The sequence below is a fragment of the Pongo pygmaeus genome, chromosome 6 (genome assembly GCF_028885625.2).
Source record: "Pongo pygmaeus isolate AG05252 chromosome 6, NHGRI_mPonPyg2-v2.0_pri, whole genome shotgun sequence".
Lineage (NCBI taxonomy): Eukaryota > Metazoa > Chordata > Mammalia > Primates > Hominidae > Pongo > Pongo pygmaeus.
In genome coordinates, this window is record NC_072379.2 from 66,540,976 (window position 1) to 66,568,796 (window position 27,821).

The window sequence follows — 27,821 nt, forward strand, 5'->3', positions numbered from 1 at the left end:
GTTGAAGGTCTACGTCTGAAAATGCTGGAAGATGAAAAGAATTATAAAATCTTGTTTTTATCATAGAAATAGTTAAAAAGATGTGCAAAATAAAATAGCACAGCCAACAGATTATGACAAATATTATAAAAAGGAAAAATGTTGTTAATAAATGAGTGTTATATGCAATAACTATAATGAATTTGGGGGTAAAAAGGCTCTCTGAAGGTTGATTGACCTAGGAAATCTTCATGGAGCATCAAAAAATTAACCTGATCCTCAGAGGAAAAGTAAGTTTTAAGAGAGTTAGGGTTAACTGTATTAAAGAAAAGTGTGAATGTAAGAGAAATGCCACCTTTATTTTTCAAAATCCATCTTCTAATTTTTAGCATATAACACTTAAAAATATTTCAATCAAGATAATGTTTCTACGTATATTAAACAAAAGAAATTCTGACAGTTTGCTTGAATTATTTTTTCAATAGATCTTCTGAAAATTTGGTTGGCTATTCTGCCTGTCTCTGAAAGCAGCACTAGCTTCACAAAGTCTAGAGTCTTTATAATTATTTACTAAGAAATGACCAAGTATGAGTTGCTCTACACAAACAAAAAATGGCGTCAATGTTGTGAGATATCTAGAAATTCTTAAAATAGAAATGTAAATATTTTAATGTTACAAATTCTTAAGACACTTACTTTCCAAAGTAATAATGCTTCAATTTCTAGTGGTAAAATTATTATTTGCCATTGCAAGCTGGAGTGCAATGTATTCCTTTGATCAATAAAACCAATGGTGGTCTAAATTTTCAATGTTCATTTTATGAATTCCTTTTCCTGAAAAATGTTAATGTTATTAACATTTTTCAATACAAAGTTATAGAATTATCTAATAAATTAATGACTTTCTAATTTAGCATATTGTTTTAAACATTATTTTAAATGTTAACAGATGTATTTGATATTTTCTACATATTCAACATTATCTGAAAAGGAAAATATTAAATTAATATTCTGAATGTAATGAGACCAACAATTCAATGTTTAGAAAAATATGGATAATTGAATAACTGTTTTATTCTATTTGACCAGAAATTTGCTTTTGTAAACATGATACATAAAATAATAAAGCATAAGCACATGCTAGTCTGAGTCATTTTCAAGAAAATGTGTTAAATATATTATTATATCATATTAAATATTTATTTGTTTAGTTTATAAATCATGATGTCTTAAAATAACATTACATATGTTCAAAAAATAACCTGGTAGAAAAAATATTCTTTTCTCATTACATATAAATTTGAGCAAATTTAACATTGAGTTTATGTTAGCTAGTAGACTAGAGATCAGAAAGAAAAATGAAAAGTAAGTCCTGAATTTTTAAGCTATGGGAAAAATTAATCTTGATTATAACTCTCAATGCCACCTTATCTTTGTTTTGCTTTGTCTTTCCTTAAATAACAAGAATGCCAGGACCCAGACTTGCTTCACAATTGGCCAGATGCTTTCACCCTTCATGGTAATAATGCTTCCAAAGTTACAAATCCATTCTGGAATCAACTGTCTGCTTCTAACCCATTTTTGGATGACATAACTCAACTAAGAAATAATAGGAAGAGAAATAATATTTCCATCTTAAAGGAAGATCCTCTTCTTTTCTTTAGAGAAATAGAAAATGGAAATTCTTTTGATTCCTCCGGTGATGAACTTGATGTGCATCAGTTACTTAGGCAGTCTTCCTCAAGAAAATCTGGAAGATCTAAAAGTGTTTCAGAACTTCTGGACATTTTAGACGACACAGCACATGCCCATCAGAGTATACATAACTCTGACCAGATCCTACTACACGACTTAGAGTGGCTTAAAAATGATCGAGAGGCTTATAAAATGGCTTGGTTAAGTCAACGCCAGCTGGCCCGCTCCTGTCTTGACTTGAATACAATTAGTCAGAGCCCTGGATGGGCCCAGACACAACTTGCTGAGGTCACCATAGCTTGCAAAGTAAACCATCAAGGAGGGTCAGTACAATTACCTGAATCAGACATCACTGTTCATGTGCCCCAAGGTCATGTGGCTGTGGGGGAATTCCAAGAGGTGTCTCTAAGGGCTTTCCTTGATCCACCACACATGCTTAACCATGATCTTTCATGCACTGTGAGCCCGTTGTTGGAAATCATGTTAGGCAACCTCAATACAATGGAAGCCCTTTTGCTGGAGATGAAAATTGGGGCTGAAGTAAGAAAGGATCCTTTCAGCCAAGTCATGACAGAAATGGTATGTTTACACAGCTTGGGTAAAGAAGGCCCTTTTAAAATTTTAAGCAACTGCTACATTTATAAAGACACCATCCAAGTCAAGCTAATTGACTTGAGTCAGGTAATGTATCTAGTGGTTGCTGCACAAGCTAAAGCTCTTCAGTCACCAGCTGCCACCATTTGGGATTATATCCACAAAACCACCTCAATTGGAATTTATGGACCCAAATATATCCATCCCAGTTTTACTGTTGTTTTAACAGTTTGTGGACATAATTATATGCCAGGACAGCTTACAATTTCTGATATTAAGAAGTGTGGAAAAAACATATCTCCAGTTGTGTTTCAGCTCTGGGGGAAACAGTCATTTTTACTTGACAAGCCACAAGATTTAAGTATTTCTATTTTTTCCTGTGATCCTGATTTTGAAGTAAAGACAGAAGGAGAAAGGAAAGAAATTAAACAAAAGCAGTTGGAAGCAGGTGAAGTAGTTCATCAACAATTTTTATTTTCTTTAGTTGAGCACAGAGAGATGCACTTGTTTGATTTTTGTGTTCAGGTGGAGCTTCCCAATGGTGAACCAGTTGCACAGTTCTGTATCACTACTCCTGATCCAACCCCAAACCTAAAAAGACTCTCGAATCTGCCAGGCTATTTGCAGAAGAAGGAGGAAATCAAGTCTGCTCCTTTATCACCAAAAATTCTTGTTAAATATCCTACATTTCAAGATAAAACATTGAACTTTACCAACTATGGGGTAACCCTGAAGGCAGTGCTAAGACAAAGCAAGATTGATTACTTCCTTGAATATTTCAAAGGGGACACAATAGCTCTCCTCGGGGAAGGTAAGGTAAAAGTTATTGGTCAGTCCAAAGTGAAAGAATGGTATGTAGGAGTCCTCAGAGGTAAGATTGGACTTGTACACTGCAAAAATGTCAAGGTGATTTCAAAGGAGCAAGTAATGTTTATGTCAGATAGTGTCTTTACAACCAGAAATCTTCTTGAACAAATTGTCCTGCCTTTAAAAAAATTGACTTATATCTACTCAGTTGTATTAACCTTGGTGTCAGAAAAAGTTTATGATTGGAAAGTTTTAGCTGATGTCCTGGGTTACTCACATCTATCCGTGGAAGATTTTGATCAAATTCACGCAGACAAAGAATCAGAAAAAGTTTCTTATGTTATAAAGAAGTTAAAGGAAGATTGCCACACAGAGAGAAATACAAGGAAGTTTCTATATGAACTTATTGTGGTGAGTATTGCTTGATCATGGTAATGAATTGCCATCGAGAATTGTATTAACTTGACAATATTTATAACCAAACATGTGAGGGGAGAAATGTTTAAAAATTCAACAGTCTTAAATACATTAAAGACACTTTATAGCAAATATAGTTTTTCCTACATGATCATAAAACTGGTTTCTTAAACTTGAGATTCAATTGTGATTTCCCCAAAAACCGGGATCATCTTTTAAAAGAAAATAAAAAGTTCTGTTTGTGCTGGGCTTAACAGTTCAGATACGACTTCTCTTCCTGTCTCAAATATTTAGACAACTCTTAAGATACCAGAGAGGCTCCATAACATGAAAGCAAACTAAAGACAACTTGGCCATTGTTAGAGAACTACTTTTCAGTGTGTGTGGGATTTTTTTCTTTTTTCTTTTCTTTTCTTTTTTTTTTTTTTTTTGAGACAAAGTCTGGGTCTGTTGCCCAGGCTGGAGTGCAGTGGCACAATCACAGCTCACTGCAGCTTCAACCTCCAGGGCTCAGCTGCCCAACTAACTCAGACTGCAGGCATGTGCCACCATGCCTGGGTATTTTTTTTTTTTTTTAAGGGATGGGTGTCTCACTATGTTGCCCAAGATGCTCTTGAACTCCTGGCCTCAAGCAGTCTTCCCACCTTGGCCTCCCAAAGTGCTGAAATTACAGCCATGAGCCACCACACCTGGCTGTTTCTTTTTTTTAACGTATTACCAATATCCTTTAGCCATTTAATATTCTTATGTATACAATGCATTACAGCCTAAACAATGATATTAGCAATTCTCATCTTAATCCTCATGTTTTAATAGGACTCTGAGGGTCAAATTCTTTAGTGTGGTATTCAACCCAGTGGAAGGCTCAGTGGAGAATTACAAAGTACTTTTTACCTTTAAAGTAGAAATTCAATATTTTATAAAAAGAAAAAATGAAGATCATATTTCTAAAAATGGTTAAAACATGAGTGTAAAAATAATAATGATTGTTAATGCTTCTCTAGTGCTTATTTAGCCATTAACAACTCTATGGGGTAAGTATAGCTAGTATCTTCATCTTATAGATCAAAGAAACCAAGTCTTAGAAAGTTAGACAATTTGCCCAAGTCCTACAGTTGCCTATTCTTATAGATGGGATTTGAATATTTTTTGGTTTGAAAATCATGCGTAAAGCCACTATGCCTTCATGAAACAAAGTAATGTGTGTGTGTATAAAAATGTTTGTATAAGTACTATATATGTGTAGGTATTTGTATTAAATATTATCATTGTGAAAGGCTGGTGCTCTGTAGAAGGTAAATAAAATTATATAGGCAGGTTCATGCAAAGGAGCAAAGTTTTAATGAAGATGCAAAAGAAGTAGAAAATATTTGGAGGACAAATTTAATCTGTGGCATTAACAATGATTCATATAATAAATATATATAACATTATCTCTCTTTCAATATTTTTGATGATTCTACAGTGATACTTAGAGAAGTTGAAATTCAAAAGCTCCAATATCCAGTTGCTAAGTTGATAGATTTTTTATGGTGTGCTGCATTCTTACCTACCCTGGGACATTCAGAACTATTGGAGACTGAATGTTAGAAGCTGCTCTACCTGGTGGAAGCTGCATGTGCATTTTGTAATAGGTCATTAACTCTCATAGCTCATATTTAATATTCACCTGCAAAGGTTTGAATTGGAAAATTAATTTCTTTTGTTTTTTTAGTGGCCTAAAAATGTTGTAATGGCCAAAGGTCATTAATGATGGTCTGAAAGTTCAAGCCTGATCATACCTGTATTTTTGGGGGTATGATAATTATCAGAGTGCCTCAAATGGCTAATTAGAAAATCTAGTAGAGAGTCCATTCAAGCAGGGAGTTTCCAAGCTTTAGTGGAGGTTTCAGGATTTCTGTATGAAGAGGCTCAGGCCTGGTTCTCTGACTGGCAGGTGATGGAGCATGGGGTATAGAGTTGTCTCTTGAAACTTTATTTGCATAGTAAATATACATATTTCTAGAATTGTATATTGATTTGGGGTGGCAGGAAGCAACCCGATAAGCTGAAAAAGATTGCGGGATCCAAACCCTTTAGTCATCTCTTGACATTGAGACTGGCTGTCCTTATATACTTGACACTCTCTAAAGCACTTCAGCATCCAATTTAATTTTCACAATGATTATGGAAGTTTAGACAAAGTGGAATTAACACTATATTGATTTTAAAAATCATTAAGTAGAGATATTGTGTGATGCATCTAAAGTCTTATACTATGTGGAGCTGGATTTTAAACTCATGTTTTATGACTCTTAAGTACAGATCTTTTCCCTAAAACAAGAAACTGGAATATAAAGTAGCAACCCCACTCCGCAGTTAACTAAAAGTACCATCAGGGGCCCGCTAGCTCAGTATTGTTTCTCACTGAGGCTATAACTCTTCCGTATAAAGGTATGGATCCATTTATGTATCAAAACCATGGGTAGTCCTTCTAATTGCATACTTCCAGGGGAATGAACATGCTATCAACTTTCATAGTTGCTTTACTTGCTCATTTATTTTAACTTATTGTTTCATATTGGTAGATAAAGCTCCAAAGTGCCATTAAATAATGAGGGGCTACCAAACATGTTTACAGTAGTTCCCCTTATCCACAGTTTCACTTTCTGTGGTTTGGGTTACCTACCATCAACCATGATTGACAAATAGGTGAGTAGAGTACAATAAGGTATTTTGAAAGAGAAAGGCCACATTCACACAACATTTATTAGAGTATATTGTTATGATTGTTGTATTTTATTACTAGTTATTGTTGTTAATCTCTTACTGTGCCTAATTTATAAATTAGACTTTTCCATAAGTGTGTATGTATAGGAAAAAACACAGTGTGTGTAAAATTTGGTACTATCTGCAGTTTCAGGCATCCACTGGACAGCCTTGAAATGTGACTCCTTCGGATTCTTGGATCTCCTTGGATTCCCCCTCCTAAGGGGGAACTACTTTATTTGCTCATCTGAACAAAGAAGTATAGATAGATGTAATCCCATATTTTAAAAATGGTACTCAAGGCAAAACACAAACTTGTAGACTTGTTTGAAACATGCATGGTTAGGTAAGAGCCTGATGGTTTTCTATTTTGCATTGTAGAAGACTAGGTGTTTTGTCTTTAATACCTTGTACTTTATGTTTAATACCATTATATTGGTGATGAGAGAGAGTATTTTTAATAAATTTATATATATATATTTTAAACTTATAAACATCAATAGCTTTGTTCAAAGTTGAAGGAGTGTCTCTTTTTTTTAAACACAGCAGGCATGATTCTGGGACGTTTTAAGTCATATTTTGGTGAAAATAGAATAATATTTACCATCACCAGTTCACATACACTTTAAAGAAATTCTTGTAGCCAATCTTCTCCTAGAACAAGGCTTTATTTCTCGTGAGTAAATAACTAATCCTAGATTGATAAATTAGAGACTGCCGGAACTTCAGAGTACCATTGGAAGTGTGTAATTTAACTTCCTTTTTTCACAATTAAAGATACAAAGACACATATTAGTTAAGTGGTTTATCCAAGGTCCTATAATTAGCCACTGAATTAGTTCTAAATCTCCCCTAACTCTGGCTTAGTTATGTCTACTGTAGTTTGCTTACAGAATTTGCTTAAATGTGAATCAACTTCTTGAGCTTTAGAAAACTCAATTACATGTGTAGGGAAAAAAAGGACTCCCATTTGTAGAATATGTAATAAAAATTCCAGTTTATAGAGAAAAAAGCCCAAGTTAGTTGCTTTTAACTGTGACATGTAATTGTTGCTGCAGGCTCTTCTGAAAATGGATTGCCAAGCATTAGTTGCACGTCTCATCCGAGAAGCTGCTGTTCTGACTTCAGCTGTCAAGCTTGGAAAAGGCTGGAGGGAACTAGCTGAAAAGTTAGTACGACTCACAAAGCAACAAATGGAGGCATATGAAATTCCTCATCGAGGAAACACTGGAGATGTTGCTGTTGAGGTAAGGCTTTTGTTTGTCTAATTCAATAGTGAAAAGTTGCAGACCAAGTAACGCTAATGTAATCAAACCCGTACCACATTCACGGATTCACTGGGGGAATGTCCAAGATGATCCACTAACTGAATCACTGCACTAGTAACTCATCAGTACTATCTGAAATAAACACACACACTCTTAAAAGGCATTGAGAGCCTTTAAAATATTGATGTTTCTTCTTTTGGATTTCATATTCTCATGGCCTTTGATCAATGAATTAATTGATCAAATTGGGCCAGTAAGTAGGGATGGCTATAAGAGCTTGAGTCATAAAACAGGTAAATTTTGAAGGTGGGAGACAGGAGCAAGTCAGGACAATAGAGGAAGATATAATAATATATATTTATCAGCCTCAGGCATAAACCTAGTCACTTATGATAACTAATGCTCAGGGACAAGAAGTATTTAAGAAAGTGGATGTAGAGCCACTGGTGATGAGAGATAGATAACTAAGAGCTTCATTATCTCCTTCACAATGTTGCCTACAATAACTACAGGCATCAGTTGCAGAATGTTAGCACTTAGTACAAAGTAAATATTTACCATGAAAATATTGTTTTTATCAAAACAAATGTATGCTGTTAGGCACAAGTTAGATACATATTTTTCTCCAGATTACCATAAAGAGCTGTGAGTCAATTTTTATTGAATTAAATAAATAAAAATATTCCAGTGAAGGGCACATGTAAAATATTCTGTATCTTTCTCTCAAATGAACAAGCATTTTGAAGATATTTATGTTTAAGGAAATCCTCTCTCTATTAGAGATGACTTGGTGAGGGCAGAAGCTGTATTCTTCACTTTGTTTTTGGCATAGATCTAGGTATTCATTTTTGGAGAAAATTTTCTTACTTTGATGCAACCATTCCAGTTGGGTGAACAGGACAAAGCCACCTTTGCATGAAAAGTAGAGTCAAATCAAGTCAGCTGAATTCCAGCAGCTGCAGTGGAAGTGTCAGCAGGCTGGTTTCTGAGTTCCTACAGCCTGGCTCTCCAGCCAGGGCTTCTCCAAAATAAGACTCTTTAGCCAGGAGCAACCAGGGACTGAGGATGTCTTTCCCCTCAGAGACTACATTTATCTCCATAAACTTAGAAGGGCATTACAGCCTATAAATAAGCATAAGATAGCATTCGGTGCAGTACACAAAATGGACTCAAGTGTTTACAGAATGAGATGAAAGATAGGAAGCCTTTAAGAAGGAAAAACAAATATTATGAGGGATACGCTCTTCTGATTCGGACATTTCAGTTGACTGATGAAAAAGTTGTCTAATTGAAAGCAGGACCTTTTTTTCTTAATAAGGTTCTGTTTTGAAAGAGTTTTGTTGAGAGTTGTTTATCAGAGTTATTTATTCTGTCAGCCTCCTTAAGCATCTGGCTTCTCTCTAATTGTGGTTGTTTATAGTTTGTCTTCCCCTAAATCTTGATGGAGGCCAGCAAACCACCTACTTTTCCATTATTTACTTTTGCACAGCCCAAATCATAAATGACTAAGTCTTTGCCTGAGGCTGATAAACACTCAGAAGCAGAAAGGAAAGCCCCTAGGTGTCTTTCTATGATTCAACTTATTGTGATTAATAGTAATAGTCATCACTCAGATTCATGTTATTAAATACTTAGAAAAATCCACAGTATATTGGCCTGAGGTCATTCCAAATAATATACAGAAATCTTACCTACGAGGTCTCTTAACTAATGGGTAAATATATGCTAATTTCCAACCTCCTAAAAAATAGCTGTATAATTTTTCTCTTTGGGAGGAGATTCTTAAATATGATCAATTTACAATTCAAGTAGTTTATTTCAAAGCACACTGATATTAGTTCTGGGTAGGGGGTGCAGAGGGAGGGAAGTGTACTGGGGCAGGGAGATAATCAGATCTAGCGGTTGCTGGGCTGCTTTTTTTCCTGTATGTCATTTCCTCAGAGGGCACACACTCCAAAAATTGCCTTCTATGTGTGCCAATGCCTGCAGTTGGGCTCTTTCACTTACTTTCTCTCCTTTAACTTCTTTCTCTTCCCTTTGTTCTATTTTTATTGTATCTTAGGGAGAGTTATCTGGCACTGACTCCGTGACAGGCACTGTTCTGGAAATATTACAAAAATTAACTAATGTAATCCTTTCAATAAAAACTTATGGGGCAGACACTAATATCTAAGATATAGAGAGGATAAGTAACTTGCTTAAACATACACAGCTAGAAAGTCCTGGAACCATGTTTAGAGCACAGACATTTGACTTCAGAGTCCATGACTTTAACCATTACACTCTGTCCATCACTGTTTACTACGGTGACTAAGTTGCAGAGTCAGAAGGTGCAGCCAGGGTTAAGCAACTTGTTTGATTTTTTATTTGTCTTCTTTTCAGGCCACGTAAAGTAGCCATGATACTATCAAAATTTGCCTCAAAATTAAATCTTTACCAAGCCTCAAGCTGGTTAAAAAATGAAGTATATTAATAATATATTTGTCAGATTTTCTGAATACCTTAACCATTTCTTAATTTTTTCTAAGGTGAAGAAAAAGCCTCTATTTGGAAACTTTTGAGAATGTCACTTTTTAAATTAACCATCTCCTCAAGTTAAATTTTAAGAAATGTTACTCAACTTTTCTAATGACAGGTAATTACTACATAAAAGCAAAGCTGTAAAGCTTGGAATCCGATAATAAGCAAAGTGTGTTTTTCAGAGTATTTCTTTCAGAAAAAATGCACTTATGCTATACAAAGATGTCACTATTGCCAAGGTTCTTCCGTGAAAGATAGTGAAAATTTATTGGAGTTTTCTGAATATATTTAGAGCTTTAATTTTTTAAAAAAGGAATCAATAGAATATTAGAAAAACAGCTCACTTTTTAAATGTTGAATTTTACAAGGGGACATGCTGGGGATTCAGAGATAAGAAATTCACTGGCCTAAATTGGGTGCTCTTCACTTAGCCTTCTAGGGATGGTTACCACAAATGACGATAATTTTTCTATGACTCCCTCATTGGCCCCCTTGCTTAACAATATAGATTATGCCATTTTTATCTTGTTTAGTAAGGACATATATTCACCAAGGACACTAAAGTTTCACTTCCTTTCTTTTTTTTTTTTTTCTTTGAGACAGTGTCTGGCTCTGTCACCCAGGCTGGAGTGCAATGGCAGGATCTCAGCTCTCTCTAACCTCCACCTCCCAGGTTCAAGAGATTCTCCTGCCTCAGCCTCCCAAGTAGCTGGGATTACAGGCGCATGCCACCATACCTGCCTGATTTTTGTATTTTTAGTAGAGATAGGGGTTTCACCATGTTGGCCAGGCTGGTCTTGAACTCCTGACCTCAGGTGATCCACTCACCTCAGCCTCCCAAAGTGCTGGCATTACAGGTGTGAGCCACCACTCTGGCCTCACTTCCTTTCTTCAATTACCTTTGCCCACTGGGCTCTACCTCAGCTAAAGGCACCGATAGTCCTGTTGATAATGGTTTCTTATCTGACCTGCCAGAATGGGCCACTCTCCCAATGGAAGCCAGCGAAGTCAATGTTCCTAATGGTAATTTTTTTTTCGTCTCAGAAATTACTCACCTGTAGAGATTCATAATTGGGAAGATGTATTTTAAGTCTATTTGTAGTCACCATTTAATCAATGCAGATCTAATATTCCTTTGTATCTTGTATTCACAACCTGTTCCTCATTTTCTGACTGGCTGCTGGAGAGTTCAAAGTACTTTATTCTAAGTCTAGATTAAAGATGAGGAAGTTGTTGATTTTCAAGAAGTTTTATTAATTTTCTATAAGTGAATGAATTCCATATGGAATTCTTTCCACTTGTTTAGTATCTTATATCTGTATTCTGGCCTTCAGTATTTAATTCATCCATATACTTAATGCTTATTCTGGGTCTATCAGTTCTGGACATTAGTTTAGGAGCCATAAAAAACACAAAATATGATTATTTTTTCCTTAAAAAACAGGTTTTATTTTGGCCTGGGAATTGGGATAAACTATTAATATTTGAATTGTTATAATATTTCTTAAAAGTATATGACTAGATGACAATGGTAATAGTTGTAACTTACCAAATGTTCATTGTCAGCTAGTCATTATGAGCATTTTCTTTACAGTATCTCTATTATTTCAATATACTTTGTAAGGAAAACATTATAGCCATCTGCTCTTTACATATATACAAACTGAAGGTGAAGGTATTTGTGTAATTTATCCAGTTACATGGCTATTAAGTGCAAGTACTTAGATCTGAATTCACGTTGTCTTGTATAAAGTCCTAACCACTGTATTATACTAATGATAAGCCCTTTCAAATTTAACTTATTTAAAAAATATCAAAGTGGTGAGGAGTAATTAGGAGACACATCCTAGCTTTGAAGGATGGGTGGCCTTTGAGTAATTGGAGAGGAATAGAAGTAGACTTCAGTGCTTCTAAATATCAGTGAGCTCTAGGGACCACTGAGAAGATGTGGCCAGGAGGGGAAAGTTCGCCTTAATGATTACTGGGTGATGTGGTCAGGTACATATGTTGGTATCAATGGAGGGGAGTTTTCAATGACGACCAGAGCATAGAGGTTAAGATTCTTGGCTGGACTTCTGTTCCACCTCTACCATCTGTTAGCCCTCAAGCCTTGGGCAAATTACTTTACTTTTCTGGGAATCTATTTTGTGTGTCTGTGAAGTAAGGAGAATAATACTGTCTTACTCACTGGATGTTTAGAAGATCAAATGAGATAATGAATGTGTAATATTTGGGACAATGTTTTGCATATTGTAATCACTAAATACATATTATTTATTATTTTAATGAAGAGGAAGAGGAAAAGGTGAATTTGACAACTATATAACATTGAGTAATTTTTGGAAAATAGAATAAATTACACTGTTTTTTTAGTAATGTGACTGAGAGTACCTATAGGAAGAATGTAAGGAAAAAGTTAGCAGTTATTTCAAGGTTTCTCATCTGAGAAACTGGCAGAATAGCAATGCATGGAAAAAAATGAGATAAAGTCTTGGCTGATCAACTTATTTCTTATGGGCTTAACAACACTTAATTTTCCTTGGAAATTATCTCTCGCAAAAGTTAAAAGAAATGTCCTTGGGCTATATGGTTTTCTGGCTTACATGGCAACTTCTGGATTCTGCTTACAGGGATGTTGAATTATCAAGTTCTGTATCAGGGCCTGGTTCAGTTCTAGCCTTGGTACTTAATTCTTTTGTTTGCTGTTCTTTTGAAATGAGAAATATATTTATAATTTCTTAGAGAAGGGAAAAGTATTATATGGAAATTCACATACCAGTTGTAAAATGTATAGAATGATATCTCAAATCTTCATTGTTTGAACTAGAGATTTGGCACAGTGATGTTATTTAGATTACCATTGTCTACTTCGTATAATTCTATACTTGTTACAAACTTTAATTTCAAAAAGATACTCCATTTTGGGAGGAATGAGGTGAGAAAGAAAACAAAAATAGCACAGTGAAATTTCTGGGGTAACACACTGTATTCCTGTGATCTTTGACTTAATTCTATATTATACACTGAAAATCAAATAGAAATAACATGCATATTAAGTTAAACATTATTAAGAAAATTTAAAATGGATTTAAAGACACTATTTAATTTTGACTTTAGGTTTTCTTTTTCAAGCTTTAGTACTAGGGAACATAAACAATAAGGAATTTCAGAAAACCAAAATCCAACTATGTGTAAGACCAAAATCAGCATTTGTTAGAACTGCTTAATAAAGAAATAAAGTTGTAGCAATACTTTAGTAAAATGGCCCTAGATTTATAGCAAGGTTACCTGGGTTCTTTTCCTGGATAGTTGACTGTGATTTTGTTACTTAACTTTAAACTCAACTATAATTAGCATTAATTGAGCACTTAGTGTGTGCCGAAAACATTTACATCCATTCCTTTGTATACTTAGCAATTCTTTTATAGCATTGGGTACACCTTTTTTCTCATTTGCCAGAAGGGGAAAGCAAGGGCCTAAAGAAAGTTGATAGCTTATCTAAGATCCTGGAGCTACTAAACCAAGAGTCTAGATTTAAACCAAGATGTGTGCTTCTAAATCCAGAGCTCGTGACGCTGTATTTTTTCATTTGTTTTAATGTTTACATCGAAAAATTAAATTGAAGAAGCCCAGTTTCTTTAAACATTGATGTCAGTTGTCTCCATGAATATATGTTTTTGGCAGGGGTATAGGTGGCAGTGATGATGAGGAGGCAATGAGGAATCCTCCCAACTAGGAATTGGTAAGATGGCTTAACCAGCAGGTTTTCCTATAATGTTAGACTATTTAAGCAGATGCACTAGCAAGGAATAGGTCCTCTATCTTCCTCTGGCTCGTGCTTAACCCCTGAAGTTCCAAGTGGTTATTCTTACCCAAATTTAGCTGGTTGTCCCCAAATAGACTTTTTCAATGGAAACTTGTGCCAAGTTTTAACCAAGCAGCATCTCCCTCGTGAGGACATAGGGGCCCCCAGATATGTTAGCCTCCCTTCTCTTCTGAAGACAACAGCAATCTTACCTTCAACAATATTTATGTACTTACTAATTATAGGTAATGTTAAATGTTAAAGCTTACCTGAATATTGTAAATGATGTACTGAGGATAGAACACATGTAATAATCATTAAGAAGGCAACCTTGCCTTATTACTTCTTCAGCTAATGGTACTGAAAATGAAATGTTGTTCCTATAAGTTTATGGGAAAAGTAAGTGGATTACTAATCCTTTAATGTGACAAAATGTAATTATCCAAAAGTAGTTAAAACCAATTGCATTCTTTATGCTATTCATATTTTATAAGCTAAAAAAAGACATACAATGCTATGCTCAAATCTGAATTTCTTTTACTCATGTTGCATTTCATTTTCTAGTGCATTATCTAATGAGTCTTATTGGCTTCTGGGAATGAGCACTCTAAATTTGGAAAACTATATATTTTTTTATTTTATTCCTATTTCATTTATTTGGCATTCCACTTATTACTTTTTATTGCTCCATTACTTTTTACTTTGTCCTATAACACTGAAAAGATAACCTAAGACACACTTCTTCCACACAAAACCTGGAACTTTGGAAAACTGCTCAATTTTATATGTTAAATACTTACTCATGCTGCTGCCCTTTTTTATAAAAACAAAAGCACATAGATGAAAAGTTAACAACTATGTGCTTTTATCAGCCTCACGCTTCCTATTCAAGAATGAAACTGCAACATCGTGAAGTTACCGTTAAAAATCTAAGAATAGAGGCATAAGAATGCAGCCCATGTATTAAATATTTGTGACAGAAATGAGAAGGCTGAGATAATTTTTGTGGTTAAGAATAATTTAACAACTAAAAAGCAAACCCTCAGGAGCATGCTTTCCTTTAGATTTTTCAAAACACAAGTGCAGAGTTTCTGCATATCTTTTCTTAATCATAACATTGAGCAAGAGAGGAAGAACTATTTTTAAAACACAGAATAGATACAAGACAACATAAATTTGAAAGAGATCTTGGCTGTCTGCAACTCCTTTCTAGCCTTCGGAGGATTAAATGTTAGTCAGTCCGGAAAGAAAATTATTTATTCTACCCATTTTATTCCTTCAAACATTTCCAGAAAAGATGACTTCATTTTCTTTGTAATTTATTACAAAATCTAGAATTTTTTGTGACCTTACTGGGTAGGTATTTTAGGGCAAATTTCATAGAGTTTATTGTTAATTAATGTACACAAATTACCTCTTATGTCTCTGCCTTGGATAAAATGTATTTACTGTTTAAGAAAACCAGAATGAAATGAGATAAAAAATGCAGAAAAAATAAAATAAAAGTATCTTTAGAACTTGTGTCCAAATGTTCATATAGCTATTCCACAACGGACAATTAAACAACTTATTAGCCTATTTACTGTATTGATGAGACCTGGACCATTAATCAGGTTTTGTTAAGGCTAAGCTCAAATAGAGATTTACTTTTTTTTTTTTTTTCTTTTTGAGATCCAGGCTGGAGTGCAGTGGCGTGATCTTGCCTCACTGCAACCTCTGCCTCCTGGGTTCAAGCGGTTCTCCTGCTTCAGCCTCCCAAGCAGCTGGGACTACAGGCGCGTGCCACCACGCCTCACTAATTTTTGTATTTTTAATAGATACACGGCTTCCCCATAATGGCCAGGCTGGTCTCGAACTCCTGACCTCATGATCCACCCACCTCAGCCTCCCAAAGTGCTGGGATTACTTGCGTGAGCCACCACCCCCAGCCTAGAGATTTACTTATTAAAGGAAAACATAGTTCCCCAAATTTAATATTTTTTATCAGTGTATTAAGTACATAACTCTTGACATATGCTTTTGTTCCCATTCCTTCTCAATTTCTCATGATAGTTGCCCCTCTAATTTTGTGCCCTACCTAACTCTATAATGATTTTAACATCCTTTTGTATTTATGTTGCTGCCAAAGGAAGTTAACCTTTCTTCTTGGGTGCTTTATATATGCTACCTCTTTAAGCCTCATTAACCTTAAATTCTCCATATGGCAAAGCTAAGATTCAAACCCAAATCCCCTTGCCATCATAGAATATTACTTTAAAAAATTTTTTCTTTTTAAAATACCTCTATTTTCTACTGCTGCTTGTTCTGGTAGGATATTACTTTTTAAATTTTTTTTTTTCTTTTTAAAATACCTCTATTTTCTACTGCTGCTTGTTCTGGTTCTGTCTCTCTTCCCTTGACACTCAAATTTCAGATGTGACCCATTTGTTTGGTGTCTTCCATTTCTTTGATACCTGTTTGTACCTGTCGTATGCCCCCGACTATTCTCTTGAAACTGCCTTCTCCAATTTACCAAAGTCCTGCTAATTTCCAAAATCCTGGATTTGCCAAGTTTTTCTTTATATTTCCACATTGTTAATTGTTACAGGTAGCAGTGGAGGTAACAGAAAAGGGAAGTCCTCAGTGTTACACTGGCATATGTTTAACAACCAACCCTGCAAAGGGAAAAAACCTAAACTTATAGCTTTTGTTAATGTTCTTAGTGTAAATATTCCAATCGTAAATCATTTTAACCTACCATTGTGGTGTCACTGAACATGGAGTTGGGAGGATATCCAGGGAGCTTGTGTGAGCTGGCTCCAGCAAGCCAATGCATGTCCTTTTTGGGATGTTATTATACTTCTTGGCTTTTGCAAGATGAAGCATGTGATTCACTTTCTTTCCCTTTGACTCCAGCTTCTCCCCATCCTTTTATTGCTTCTATTTCTCTCGTAGCCACTAATAATTGACTTAGTTGAGAATTAAATTTTGTATCCCTTTATTCTCTTCCTTGGCGTTTTCTTCTACTCTCATGTGTTTTGCCATCCCTGTAGCACAAGTGATGCTAAACCCTTGTCTGTCCTCTCAAGGTCATCTCCCCATTCCAATTGTAATTTTTTATCAGATACCCTCCCTTTTGCTTGATATTCAGTAGGGCTGAAAATAGGCTCTTTAGCTTGCCCTTGCCAAAAAATAAGTACTTTCTTCTCTATCCTATTAAAAAGTATACATGCAAACTATATGCCAGATACTTCATGAGGTATTTTGAACACAAAATTTGGGAATGATTATCCATATTTTATAGATTAAAAAAATTCCAAACTGAAATAACTTGATTAGTTTATCAAATTGACCTATCAAATAGGCAACAGAACTCGGATGTAGACACAGGACTCTGACACCCAAACCTATCTTTCTTTCCATTATAGTATCAGTGAATACAACAATCATTTTTTCTCACACTGATTTAAAATACGCAAGTAATTTTTGAGTTTTTCTGTTATTATCACATCCTATTTAATCCCTTGTGCCAGTGTTTGTGCAAGTGTCTATCTCCTTCCTACGCTATAAGCTTCTAAAAGCAAGAGTCATGCAATATTCATCATTTTATTTCTTACTGTAACAAAATTTATTGTAGTGGAAGGTACTCAATAAACCTTGATTTGATAAGTGACATAGTTAATGAACAATGATAATGTTGAATATTTTCATTGTATTTATGCTATAAAAGTGTTTATCATCTTTGTTGAGAGCTACCAATGATTTTGTATGTAGAAGATGAATTTTTGCACCAAAGGAATATTCAGGTTTAATTTGCTGCAATGAGGAAGAAAAATGGAATACAGAGTATGCTCATATTTTAGTGTAAATCATAAAGTTTACCAACGCCCTATTGTTTTCAGCCCAATGCTCTTTTACCCATTTCTAGCCAGATTATGGTTTACACTCCAGGGAATCTCAAATCAGTTTAGGGCAATATTCCCCCTTGCATTTCAGACAAATTCAGGGGACTCGTGGGAAGTCTTTACACCTTCAAAAATCTTAATTAGAACCAAGGACTCAGTATTGTACCCAGATTTCTCTGATTTGCAAGAGCTGTCGACACTACTCTGTTGCTAGTACAAATTGCCAAATGTAGGGTTGGGCATGGTGGCTCATGCCTGTAATCCCAGCACTTTGGGAGGCTGAGGTGGGCGGATCATGAGGTCAGAAGATCAAGACTATCCTGGCCAAGGTGGTGAAACCCTGTCTCTACTAAAAATACAAAAAAATTAGCTGGGCGTGGTGGCACGAGCCTGTAATTCCAGCTACTCGGGAGGCTGAGGCAGGAGAATTGCTTGAACCAGGGAGTCGGAGGTTGCAGTGAGCTGAAATCACACCACTGCACTCCAGCCTGGGCGACAGAGTGAGACTCTGTCTCCAAAACAAAACAAAGCAAAACAACAACAACAACAAACAAATTGCCAAATGTGAGGACGTTATGTGGTGCTTTGCATAAATGCATGAATAGATGTGTCATCGGACCTTTCCTGAATCTGTAGTTTCTATTTTTTGCATCACCTGTGGTATTTCCTGCCCTCAACAGCATGGAGAAGCTGTTTCTTGATTGAGTGTGCCTAAGGGCTCCTCTATACATAGCAATTCACAGTCCTGCAGCAAGGTAGGCCATAGTTACAGAGCTTTTCTTCCCATGAAAGTAGGGGGTCCATATTGGCTGCTTTTGACTATAAAAGTATTTGAATCTGTAGTGTAGTGGACAACCCCAAAATTACCCATTTATAATTCTTGAGATGTCTGTTTTCTGCGATGCTTTACGCTAATCTACTATGCCATCCCCTTTTTACAGAAATGTTTTAAGTTGCTGTTTATCATAAAATATCTCCAAATACATCATTTATCAGACTCAATCACTAGCAGACTTAGAACAGTCTTAGAAGCCTTTAGCTATAAACACCATTATTTTAAAAAATACATGACAATTTGAACCAGTTCGTTGAGCATTAGGGACTTATAAATGAATAGAAGGTAGTATCCACATCTCAGAGATTTTATGGACAGAATATACCCACTACAGAATAATCTATTTGTTTAGTGATTCTTTGCAACTGAGCAGTGACAACCAAGATTGAGTCTGACAAAAAAGGTTCCATTACTGTGTCTCAACTGATATTCCATTGTTGAGAAACTAGTGGCAATTGTACTTTGAGATGTTTGATTTCAATGTAAGTCTTCAGAAATATAGATGAGCAGATGCCTCATTCACATTCTATCAGACTTAGAAGATAAAATTATTAATCTGCTTGGTGAGGGTAAAACTTATATACAAAAATCTGAGATGATTTTTGTTGCTGCATCATATACCGATATGGCATAACTTTGATAATTGTCTTTTATTCTCTACCTTGCAAAATTAAGCTTTGTCAAGAGAGACAAGGAAATGGCTGTTCATGGCTTCCCAGGAATGCCAATTTGGACAAATAACATTAAATTGTCCTTAGAGCCTTTTATGTGGATTGAATCAAATACATAATGGAACTCCCTATTTAGGTCTTTAATTCTTTTAACTTTAAAATTAGACTATATGAGGATATTGGAGGATGGTGAAAATTATATGCCAAGGCTTTAGTTCATGTGATATTACTGAACTGTGATAGAGGTTCTACTTTAAAAGGGCAGTTCTGCATGATATTTAGCTCAGAGTCTATGTTCCTACATTTTGCAAGTGATAGAATCACAACCAAATTAGTTCAGTGAACCCCCCAAAATATGCAAATAATAAAGTTTATATTTCAAATATTCCAATTATAAGTACAGGGTTCATTTTGTTGTTTCCCTAGAGAAAATTCATTTTAAGGTGCTGTGTGTGTGACGTATGTGTGTGTGCTTGTGTGTGTGTGTGTATTCTACAATTTGTCTTATTTGGTCTGCCTTTGTCTCTATTCTCTCTGTAGCCTGGTTGCCTTGGTTACCATTACATACATGCTTGTATGTGAAGTTTCTCTTTGACGTACATTTATTTCTATGGAAACAATGACATCATTGTTATGGGTAGGTGCTTAGGAAAAGCAAAAAGAAACAGCATTGAATATTGGTTTTTCTTTTGATTATAAAACATATCATGAAATAAATATTTTAAATTAGAGAACTATATTTTTGCTTTCATCTTGACTTGATCAAGAAGCTAGATTTTTGCTTGTTTATAGACTTGCTCGAGTAAAATGATTTAAAATGTTAAATATACTATTTCTCTCCTGATATATTATTTGGTGTCATAAAACTCACCACAGATAGGTATAATAATAATAATTAACCTTAAAAGTCTCTCAAATAGTAAAAAGGCTATCTCAATAACATTTGTTACCGTCAAAAAATTGTGCAAGGAATTTTATATTCACATTAAGGCAACAGCAATGTATAGATGATGGATCAAGTGAAAAAAGGCCCTATTTGTAGTTATTATTTTTAAAATCTCTAGTTTTAAAAACACAGGGATATAACAGGAAGCTGATAGTTATTAAACCATATTTTCTATGACATCAAATAAGTCCATGTATAATTGGTATTCCATTTTATTTTAAATCTTAAGAGGCTTTTTACATCTTTTTTTTTAAAAATGATTTTCCTCTCCTTTCTGCTTCCACACTACTCCAATCTATTTATTTTCTTTATAGATGATGTGGAAACCTGCCTATGATTTTCTGTATACCTGGAGTGCTCACTATGGAAATAACTACAGAGACGTGTTACAAGACCTTCAGTCAGCTTTGGACAGAATGAAAAACCCTGTGACTAAACACTGGAGAGAATTAACTGGAGTTTTAATACTAGTAAATTCTTTGGAGGTTTTGAGAGTAACTGCATTCTCCACTTCTGAGGAAGTATAGAAATAAAGGGTGTGTTTTTGAGGGGAGGGAAAATGAGGTAATGGTGTGTGTGTGTGTGTGTGTGTCTGTGTGTGTGTGTGTCTGTGTGTGTGTGTGTCTGTGTGTGTGTGTGTCTGTCTGTGTGTGTGTGTAAGAAAGAAAGGATCTCAGAAAAGCATTATATTAATTTTCTTCGTGCTCAAAACCAATTTTTTTTTCTGATGAAAGCACAGCCTAACTGATAACCAAGATGGGTTTTATCCTCAAATATGTATTTTTGTGTATGTTTCAAATACAAGTATTAGGCTGCTTTGCTCTTAGAAAGGAAAGAAAAAAGAAAAGTGCCCTCTCTCTCTTTCAGTGTTATTTTAAATTTACTAAGTTAAAGCTGTTTGAATAATTACATCACACAGATATCTGGGTAAACTAGAGACTATCAACATGAACAAGGCAGTGTTCCCAGGAGGCAGCTAGAAAGAGGGGAAGCAAGCACACACCCTGTGGCCAGTCACGGCTGCCTGCTTTCCACACCTGACCTCTTCAGTACATCATTGGGGTTCGCCAGCATCACCCCCATTTTTCATGAGGAGAAACTCAGAAGTGGAGAGAACGTCTGAGGCTACATAGCCAGTACAAAGTAGGTTTTCTGCTTGAAAAACCTGTTTCTATTTCTTTTTAAAAAATCATACTGCATAACAGAATAGTAAAAACAAAATGCATGTTAAGACTTACAGGGAAACAGTCGCCGTTTCATTTTAAGTGAGACTTGCTACTCTTTTTCATCATCTCTTGAAAGACTGACAGAAGGAAAAATATGACTTACCAGAAATCTGTTGTCTGCATGCATGGACCTAGTGTTTTCATCACCTTCCTTCAGCATCTTGGAACCTCTCTAATCCTGCCTAACTTGGGACTTTTTCTGCAGGATTATAATGTAAAATAGTTATTTAGCTCTTGGAGATTTTTAATAATGTGAGTTATTATTAAATAACCACCACCAGAAACTTGATTAACTTGATTACACTGTTGAGTAGAGAGGTCTTAACCACCAAAAACACTGATATCTTTATGTTGGCATGCTCATGCAAACACATCTCTGTGTGTGTGTGTGTGTGTGTGTGTACCACAGTGTTTTATAAAGCACAGCCTAACTGATTATATTGGACAAAAATTATATAGGACCTTGGGTCAGTATAAATGCTAATGGCTGGCAAAGTTCACAAAGAGATGTTCTGTGCTTACTCATCTGTTCAATCCTCTGGTTGCCTGCCAGTGTTTATGTGTGTATTTGGACAGATATTCATTTATTGTCATTCAGTCAATAGGTAGAGTGTATGTGTCTATTTTCTGGCAGGCATATAGATGCTTGAGGCTAATGGGAAAAAACCAGCATGAACTCTGACTTTAGTAGTGCTAAGTAATAGATAATTTTTAAAAATGACACCGTTAAATATAAAATGGCATGCATAATAACAGTTGCAATGGAGAGGTTGTGACGCTACGAGATATAAACATAGAGATGCCATCATATGAAACTGGAAGTGGGGGTGGGTCAGGGAAATTTGTTCTTGGAAAGAAATAATGAATCTGAAGGAAAAGTAGGCATTGTCCTGGTGTGGTGGGGTGTAAGCAGTGATCCCACAAAGCACTGAAGCTCTTAGACGGGTTGGAGCTGAATAGGTGCAGATAGCAGGGGTGAAGGAGTGAAAGGATAAAAGATTCAAGGATGGGATGAGGATGGAGCAAGAGGAAGCCACATTAGGGCCATTAAGGCTGCTAGAATTTAGAAAGAAAACACACAGCCTCAAAGAAATGTGGGTAAGCCAAATAAGGATTTTGTTTTGGGAACCTGAAAAAAAGATGTCCATTTGGCTAAAAAGTAAAAGCAGAATCTTTTTAGAGCTTTTAATATACCCACCCTGGGATATTTGGTATGCTGGCAATGGTAATTCAAATTGGGGTTTAAGAATAATCTTGGCCAGGCGCGGTGGCTCACGCCTGGAATCTCAGCACTTCGGGAGCCCGAGGCGGGCAGATCATGAGGTCAGGAGATCGAGACCATCCTGGCTAACACAGTGAAACCCCGTCTCTATTAAAAATACAAAAAAATTAGCTGGGCGTGGTGTTGGGCGCCTGTAGTCCCAGCTACTCGGGAGGCTGAGGCAGGAGAATGGCGTGAACGTGGGAGGCGGAGCTTGTAGTGAGCCAAGTTCATGCCACTGCACTCCAGCCTGGGTGACAGGCTGTCTCAAAAAAAAAAAAAAAAGGAACAATCCTTAGGGCTTTCAATATTTATATTTGATGATAAGGGAACACAGCCTGACCAAAGAATTATGTATACATATCCAAGGACAGAATTTATTTTAATTAAAAATAAATTATGAGAGAAGAAAAAAACCCACAGTTTTTACTTTCAGAACACAGTCATTTTTAGTGGTGATTTTGCTTTCTTTAGAACATTCTTGGAATCTTATTAACATGTCAGCTAACCAGAGAATTTTGGGAAGGGATAGTGGGGATTAATAACTGGGTTTTTCCAGGCTCCAAGATCTGAGAAGACAGAGATCTTGTTAGCTGATTAGTGTAGTAAGATTAAATAAATAATTTCAGGTTTACATTGCATCATGTATTATGATTGCGATTGAGAATAATAAGAGTTTAAAAAATGAAAAACAAGATCTCTGTAATTTAAGGATGAAACAATGGTTTAAATATTAATACACACAAATATATTTTATAATCTTGTAACAAATCCTTCCAGGAGAAAATTATTTTTTTTTGAGCTAGAGTCTGGCTCTGTTGCCCAGACTGGAGTGCAGTGTTTCAGTCTTGACTCACTGCAACCTCTACCTCCACGGTTCAAACGATCCTCCTGCCTCAGCCTCCCAAGTAGCTGGGATTACAGGTGTGCACCACCATGTCCGGGTAATTTTTGTATTTTTAGTGGAGACAGGTTTCACCATTTTGGCCAGACTGGTCTGGAACTCCTGACCTCAGGTCATCCACCTGCCTCGGCCTCCCAGCGTGCTAGGATTATAGGCATGAGCCACTGCTCTCAGCCTTCCAGAGGAATTTTAAGCCCATGTCCAAATATTCTGTTTGTATAAATATATTCTAATTTTTAAATAAATAGTTTCTACTTTTCTGAACTTTATATTTTTTCTTGCTATAATGGATTTTCATAATCAGAAAAGATTAAATTAGTAATCATGAATTGCCTTTAATATTTGGCAGTAAGTCAATGAAATAATAAGGCACTTATATCCCATCTTTGACATCATTAAAAGCATCAAATCCCATTAATCTAAAACTTCTTTAAGCATTTTGAAAGCAGAAAATGCTTACATGGTTCTTTCAGTTCCTCAGGCTTTTTGTCTAATGATGCATGACTTAGGATAAGATTTTAATTCAGTGCCCAGCTTGAAACATAGTAATTTTTCTGTATAAGCCACAGATCCTCTACCTCCTTTGTGTTAAAGCCTTCATATGAAACAATTAAGTAGGAGCATTCAATAGTGTGTCATTAACTGTTCATACTAATAAATGGATACAGCACATCTTCATGGCCTGTAATGTAGAACATACTATATAAAGTTTTCAGTTTGGGGATGACTAGGTTTCTGGAAGGAATAGAATGCTAAATCAATGGATGGCATTGGGCTGAGAAACATTGCTGCTACTAATCAGCCTTGAATGTGTAATGTGAGCATACAAAAGAGAACATACATACACTCAAATTTGTACAATGCTATAACTGGAAGTTGATGGACTTGAATTTTTATATTGTGCTACTGTTATGTTTTCTGTAATTGTTTATATCTAAGGAATATTTGAGGTAATATAAAAGAAAAAGAGAATAATGAACAATGATGTCACTGGAGGCTTTTTACATTAAAATAGATCATTTTTCTTCTTATATATAGGTAAGTCCCTCCTCCTTCTGTATGAACTTTTCTCCCACATGCTGCTGTATGGTTTAGTGAGAGTGAAGTTCTAAAGAACATCAATATGATTGGTGGGATAATCCAAAGACATTTTTTCAGAATAAAATGGCATGTCGAAGGTTTGTTTCTTGCATATATATTTACTGGTCCACAGCACAAAATAAAGTGACCACATATACATAGGAAAGTTGAGTTTGTACACATACAGCATCTGAAATGTATCTGATGTTCAGCATCAAGATTTCACTGAACATTGTAGAAATGTGTATCTTTTGCATGCATATTTTACATTGATTTTCTATTTATGTACATCTAGAAAGTTTTAAGCCTAATAAATAGTTTTGTAATTTTGAATAATAGTGTCAGTTTATATGTGAGGGAGTAGAGACAGAGAGGTTAGCACTGGATAATAATTAGTAAGGCCAAAGGAGAAAATTTCATAGAAAGTATTGTTGTTGTCATAATGAGTATAGCATGAAAGGCTTCTTCTACAAGACACTAGTCGAGGAGTTGAGAGCTGTGGTTTCTAATCTTTGTCCATTATTCCCTATGAGACTGTGGACCTGTCACTTGGCCTCTCTGGTCTTCAGTTTTCTCACAAGTAAAACAAGGAGCTTGAACCAAATGACCTCTAGTGTTCCCCTTGGGTTTAAATGTCTATAAATGTTCAATGACTAGAATGTATTGTGTTTTTCTTTATTCATTTTGCTTTGAGAAAAGAGAATGTGATTTAAGAGTAATAATTTGAATACCAATTATCCACAATAAAATTGTGTCCTCTATGTGTAAGGCATAGCACATTTAGCACACATACATAAGCACACTAAGCACTTTACAAATATCCTCATTTATTCTTTACATAATCTTTTGAAATTGATTATGTAATACACAATGTTTTTGAATAATTGGTGACTTACAGCTATTTAAAACAAACTACAGTATGATGCTTGAGTACTGAGTTAGGAGGTCAGCATTGGTTTCACTAGGAGCTTCTCAAAGCACGCTGCCAAACATGCTCCAGTCTCATTGTCAAGGCCTTAGACCAGGCAATCATTACGGCAGTGGTTCTTCAACTTCAGCAGCAGCAAAACGGTCTGGGCGGGGCTTGGTGAAAGACTGCTGGGCTCGATCACCAGAATTTCTCATTCAGAGGGTCTGGCCTGATCACTTGCATTTCTAATCAGTTCCCAGGGGATGCAGATGTTTCTGGTCCAGGGACCCCAGTTTGAGAACCACTGTATTAAAATTTCCTTCATCTCTATAGAAATGGAAAGATTTTTTATAAGTCCTCTAGTTTGCTTTAAGATAAATGAGATTTCACATAATTCTACTGGAGAAATCGTTTTAAAAATTGTACTAAAGAACCAAAAATCACTTTATATTAAGGCTCTATTTAGAGCAAGTGAACTTTTCATGAGTTAATAAAGGCCCACAAAAATAATTTTGATGGTAAAACTAATTAAAATCTCTGTGTTTCATTTAAAGCATAAACATATTCGAATAAAAATAGGTTAACAATAATTTGGGACATGTATTCAGTATAATTTTAAGATAATTTTACAAAATATATGTAATATTGCATTTGTTTCTGTAAAATATCTTTGGAAAAAGGCTTGTTTTCCCTAGTGTGTTATTTGTTGAATTTCTTGTTAAATGTATTTTTTCCCATTGGAAAAAAGTTTCTAATCAATGTGATCAATACAGCTATCTATATGCCCTGCTTTCACTGTAGAATTAGAAAGTGTTAATAAGGTGATTGGATGTTCTTTCCAAGGATCATATTCCACATTTAAAGAGATGGCGACTGAGAAGAGGTGGCAAGCTAAACCACCTCACTTTGAGATTAATGCAGCACATTTTATCCTCTGCCATCATTTCCTTGTTAATTGTTTTTCTTTGGGTGATTGGAAGAATCTATGGCTTCCTTTTTTCTCTTCTTAAAGATATCAAGACTCTGCCCTTTTGTGACTGGAAGTAGATTTTAAATGTTCCTAATGTTTACATGCTCACTTAAACTCAATACATGGAATTTACTGGGGCATTTAACTTGTTCATGAAAATATAGTGAGTCATTGAAAAATCAAATCTTTAGTTATGATTAAGTTATTGTTTCTACCTAAACTGGTTCTACCAAACTCACTCTTTAAAGCAGAATCTGAAATTGGCAAGTCTGATGTAATGTTGATCTTACACATATTAGATTAAATGACCTAATAGAACTAGCTACTGCACCCCTTCTTAGCAGAGTGGAAAAACTCATTCTATGGGTTTACTCCCAGGAAATACATACTCCGTGCTCACTCAGACATTTTATATCATGACGAAAAATCAAGAAAGGGGTGAAGTGGAGATAGGGAAGAGTTCGATTATGGTGTAATGAAAGAAGGCTGCCTATTCATGACAATGGAAACTTTGTCTTCCTCTCTTTGTGTTGGAATTTTTTTTTTTTTTTTTTTTTTTTAGACAAGGTCTCCTTGTCTCACCCAGGCTGGAGTGCAGTGATGCAATGATCACCTGACCTACATCCACCTTCCAAGAGTAACAATGCTCCTGTGACCTTCCAAATCTTACATAGATTTCTCTGTGGTCAACTCTAATCAGCAACACTCAGAGACACTCAGTGAAGAAAGCCCTGGGAAACACTGTTTAGTTTAGCCCAGGGGAAATTACAAGGCCATGTCACCTTGAAACCGGAACATGAGGAGAGGTGAGGCTGGAGCTGCTGCAGCCATTTTGTTACCATAAAGGGAAAGCCCAGAGCTGCTGGGCAGCTTTGTGGAGCCCAGGGATGAAACTAATATAATCAAATGCAGATAGGAGAACTAACAAAACAAGAACAAAACGCAGGTTTGATCACACTCTTCAAGCCTTGGATACTGGAATGCCTGAAACTGCCTCCTGGAGTTTTTAGTTGTGAGAGACAAATTCTTTGTGCCTAATCCAGTTTAAAATAGGTTTCCTGACACCAGCTCTCAAAAGACTGATAAATGACAATTTTGATGTAGGGCTGCTGTGTTTGCTCTAGCTGAAGTTTCTTTGGTGTTTTACAAAAGAATCTTAGAGAGCATTAAATCCATCCAGGAGATAAGCAAACAACGGTTAATTTGTATCTTTTTATAGATCAGGTAAAGAGAAAGAAGGAACGATACTGTGTTTTCCATTTGTAAAAAGACCAGGCCAAACACTGAGGCTAATGCCTGTA

The 27,821-nt window shown here is 35.6% G+C and overlaps 1 protein-coding gene across 3 annotated transcripts in view; it reads left to right on the forward strand.

The window, feature by feature from the left end:
* The window catches only part of MACC1 (MET transcriptional regulator MACC1), an 83,049-nt gene extending 56,137 nt beyond the window's left edge, over nt 1–26,912 (forward strand). For all 3 annotated transcript variants that reach the window (XM_054495563.2, XM_054495564.2, XM_054495565.2), the window contains 3 exons: nt 1,445–3,486; nt 7,299–7,487; nt 20,484–26,912. In XM_054495563.2, coding sequence (XP_054351538.1) covers nt 1,445–3,486; nt 7,299–7,487; nt 20,484–20,696 — 2,444 coding nt within the window. In that variant the 3' untranslated portion in view covers nt 20,697–26,912. The remainder of the gene's footprint in view (nt 1–1,444; nt 3,487–7,298; nt 7,488–20,483) is intronic.
* Nucleotides 26,913–27,821: the final 909 nt, after the last annotated feature.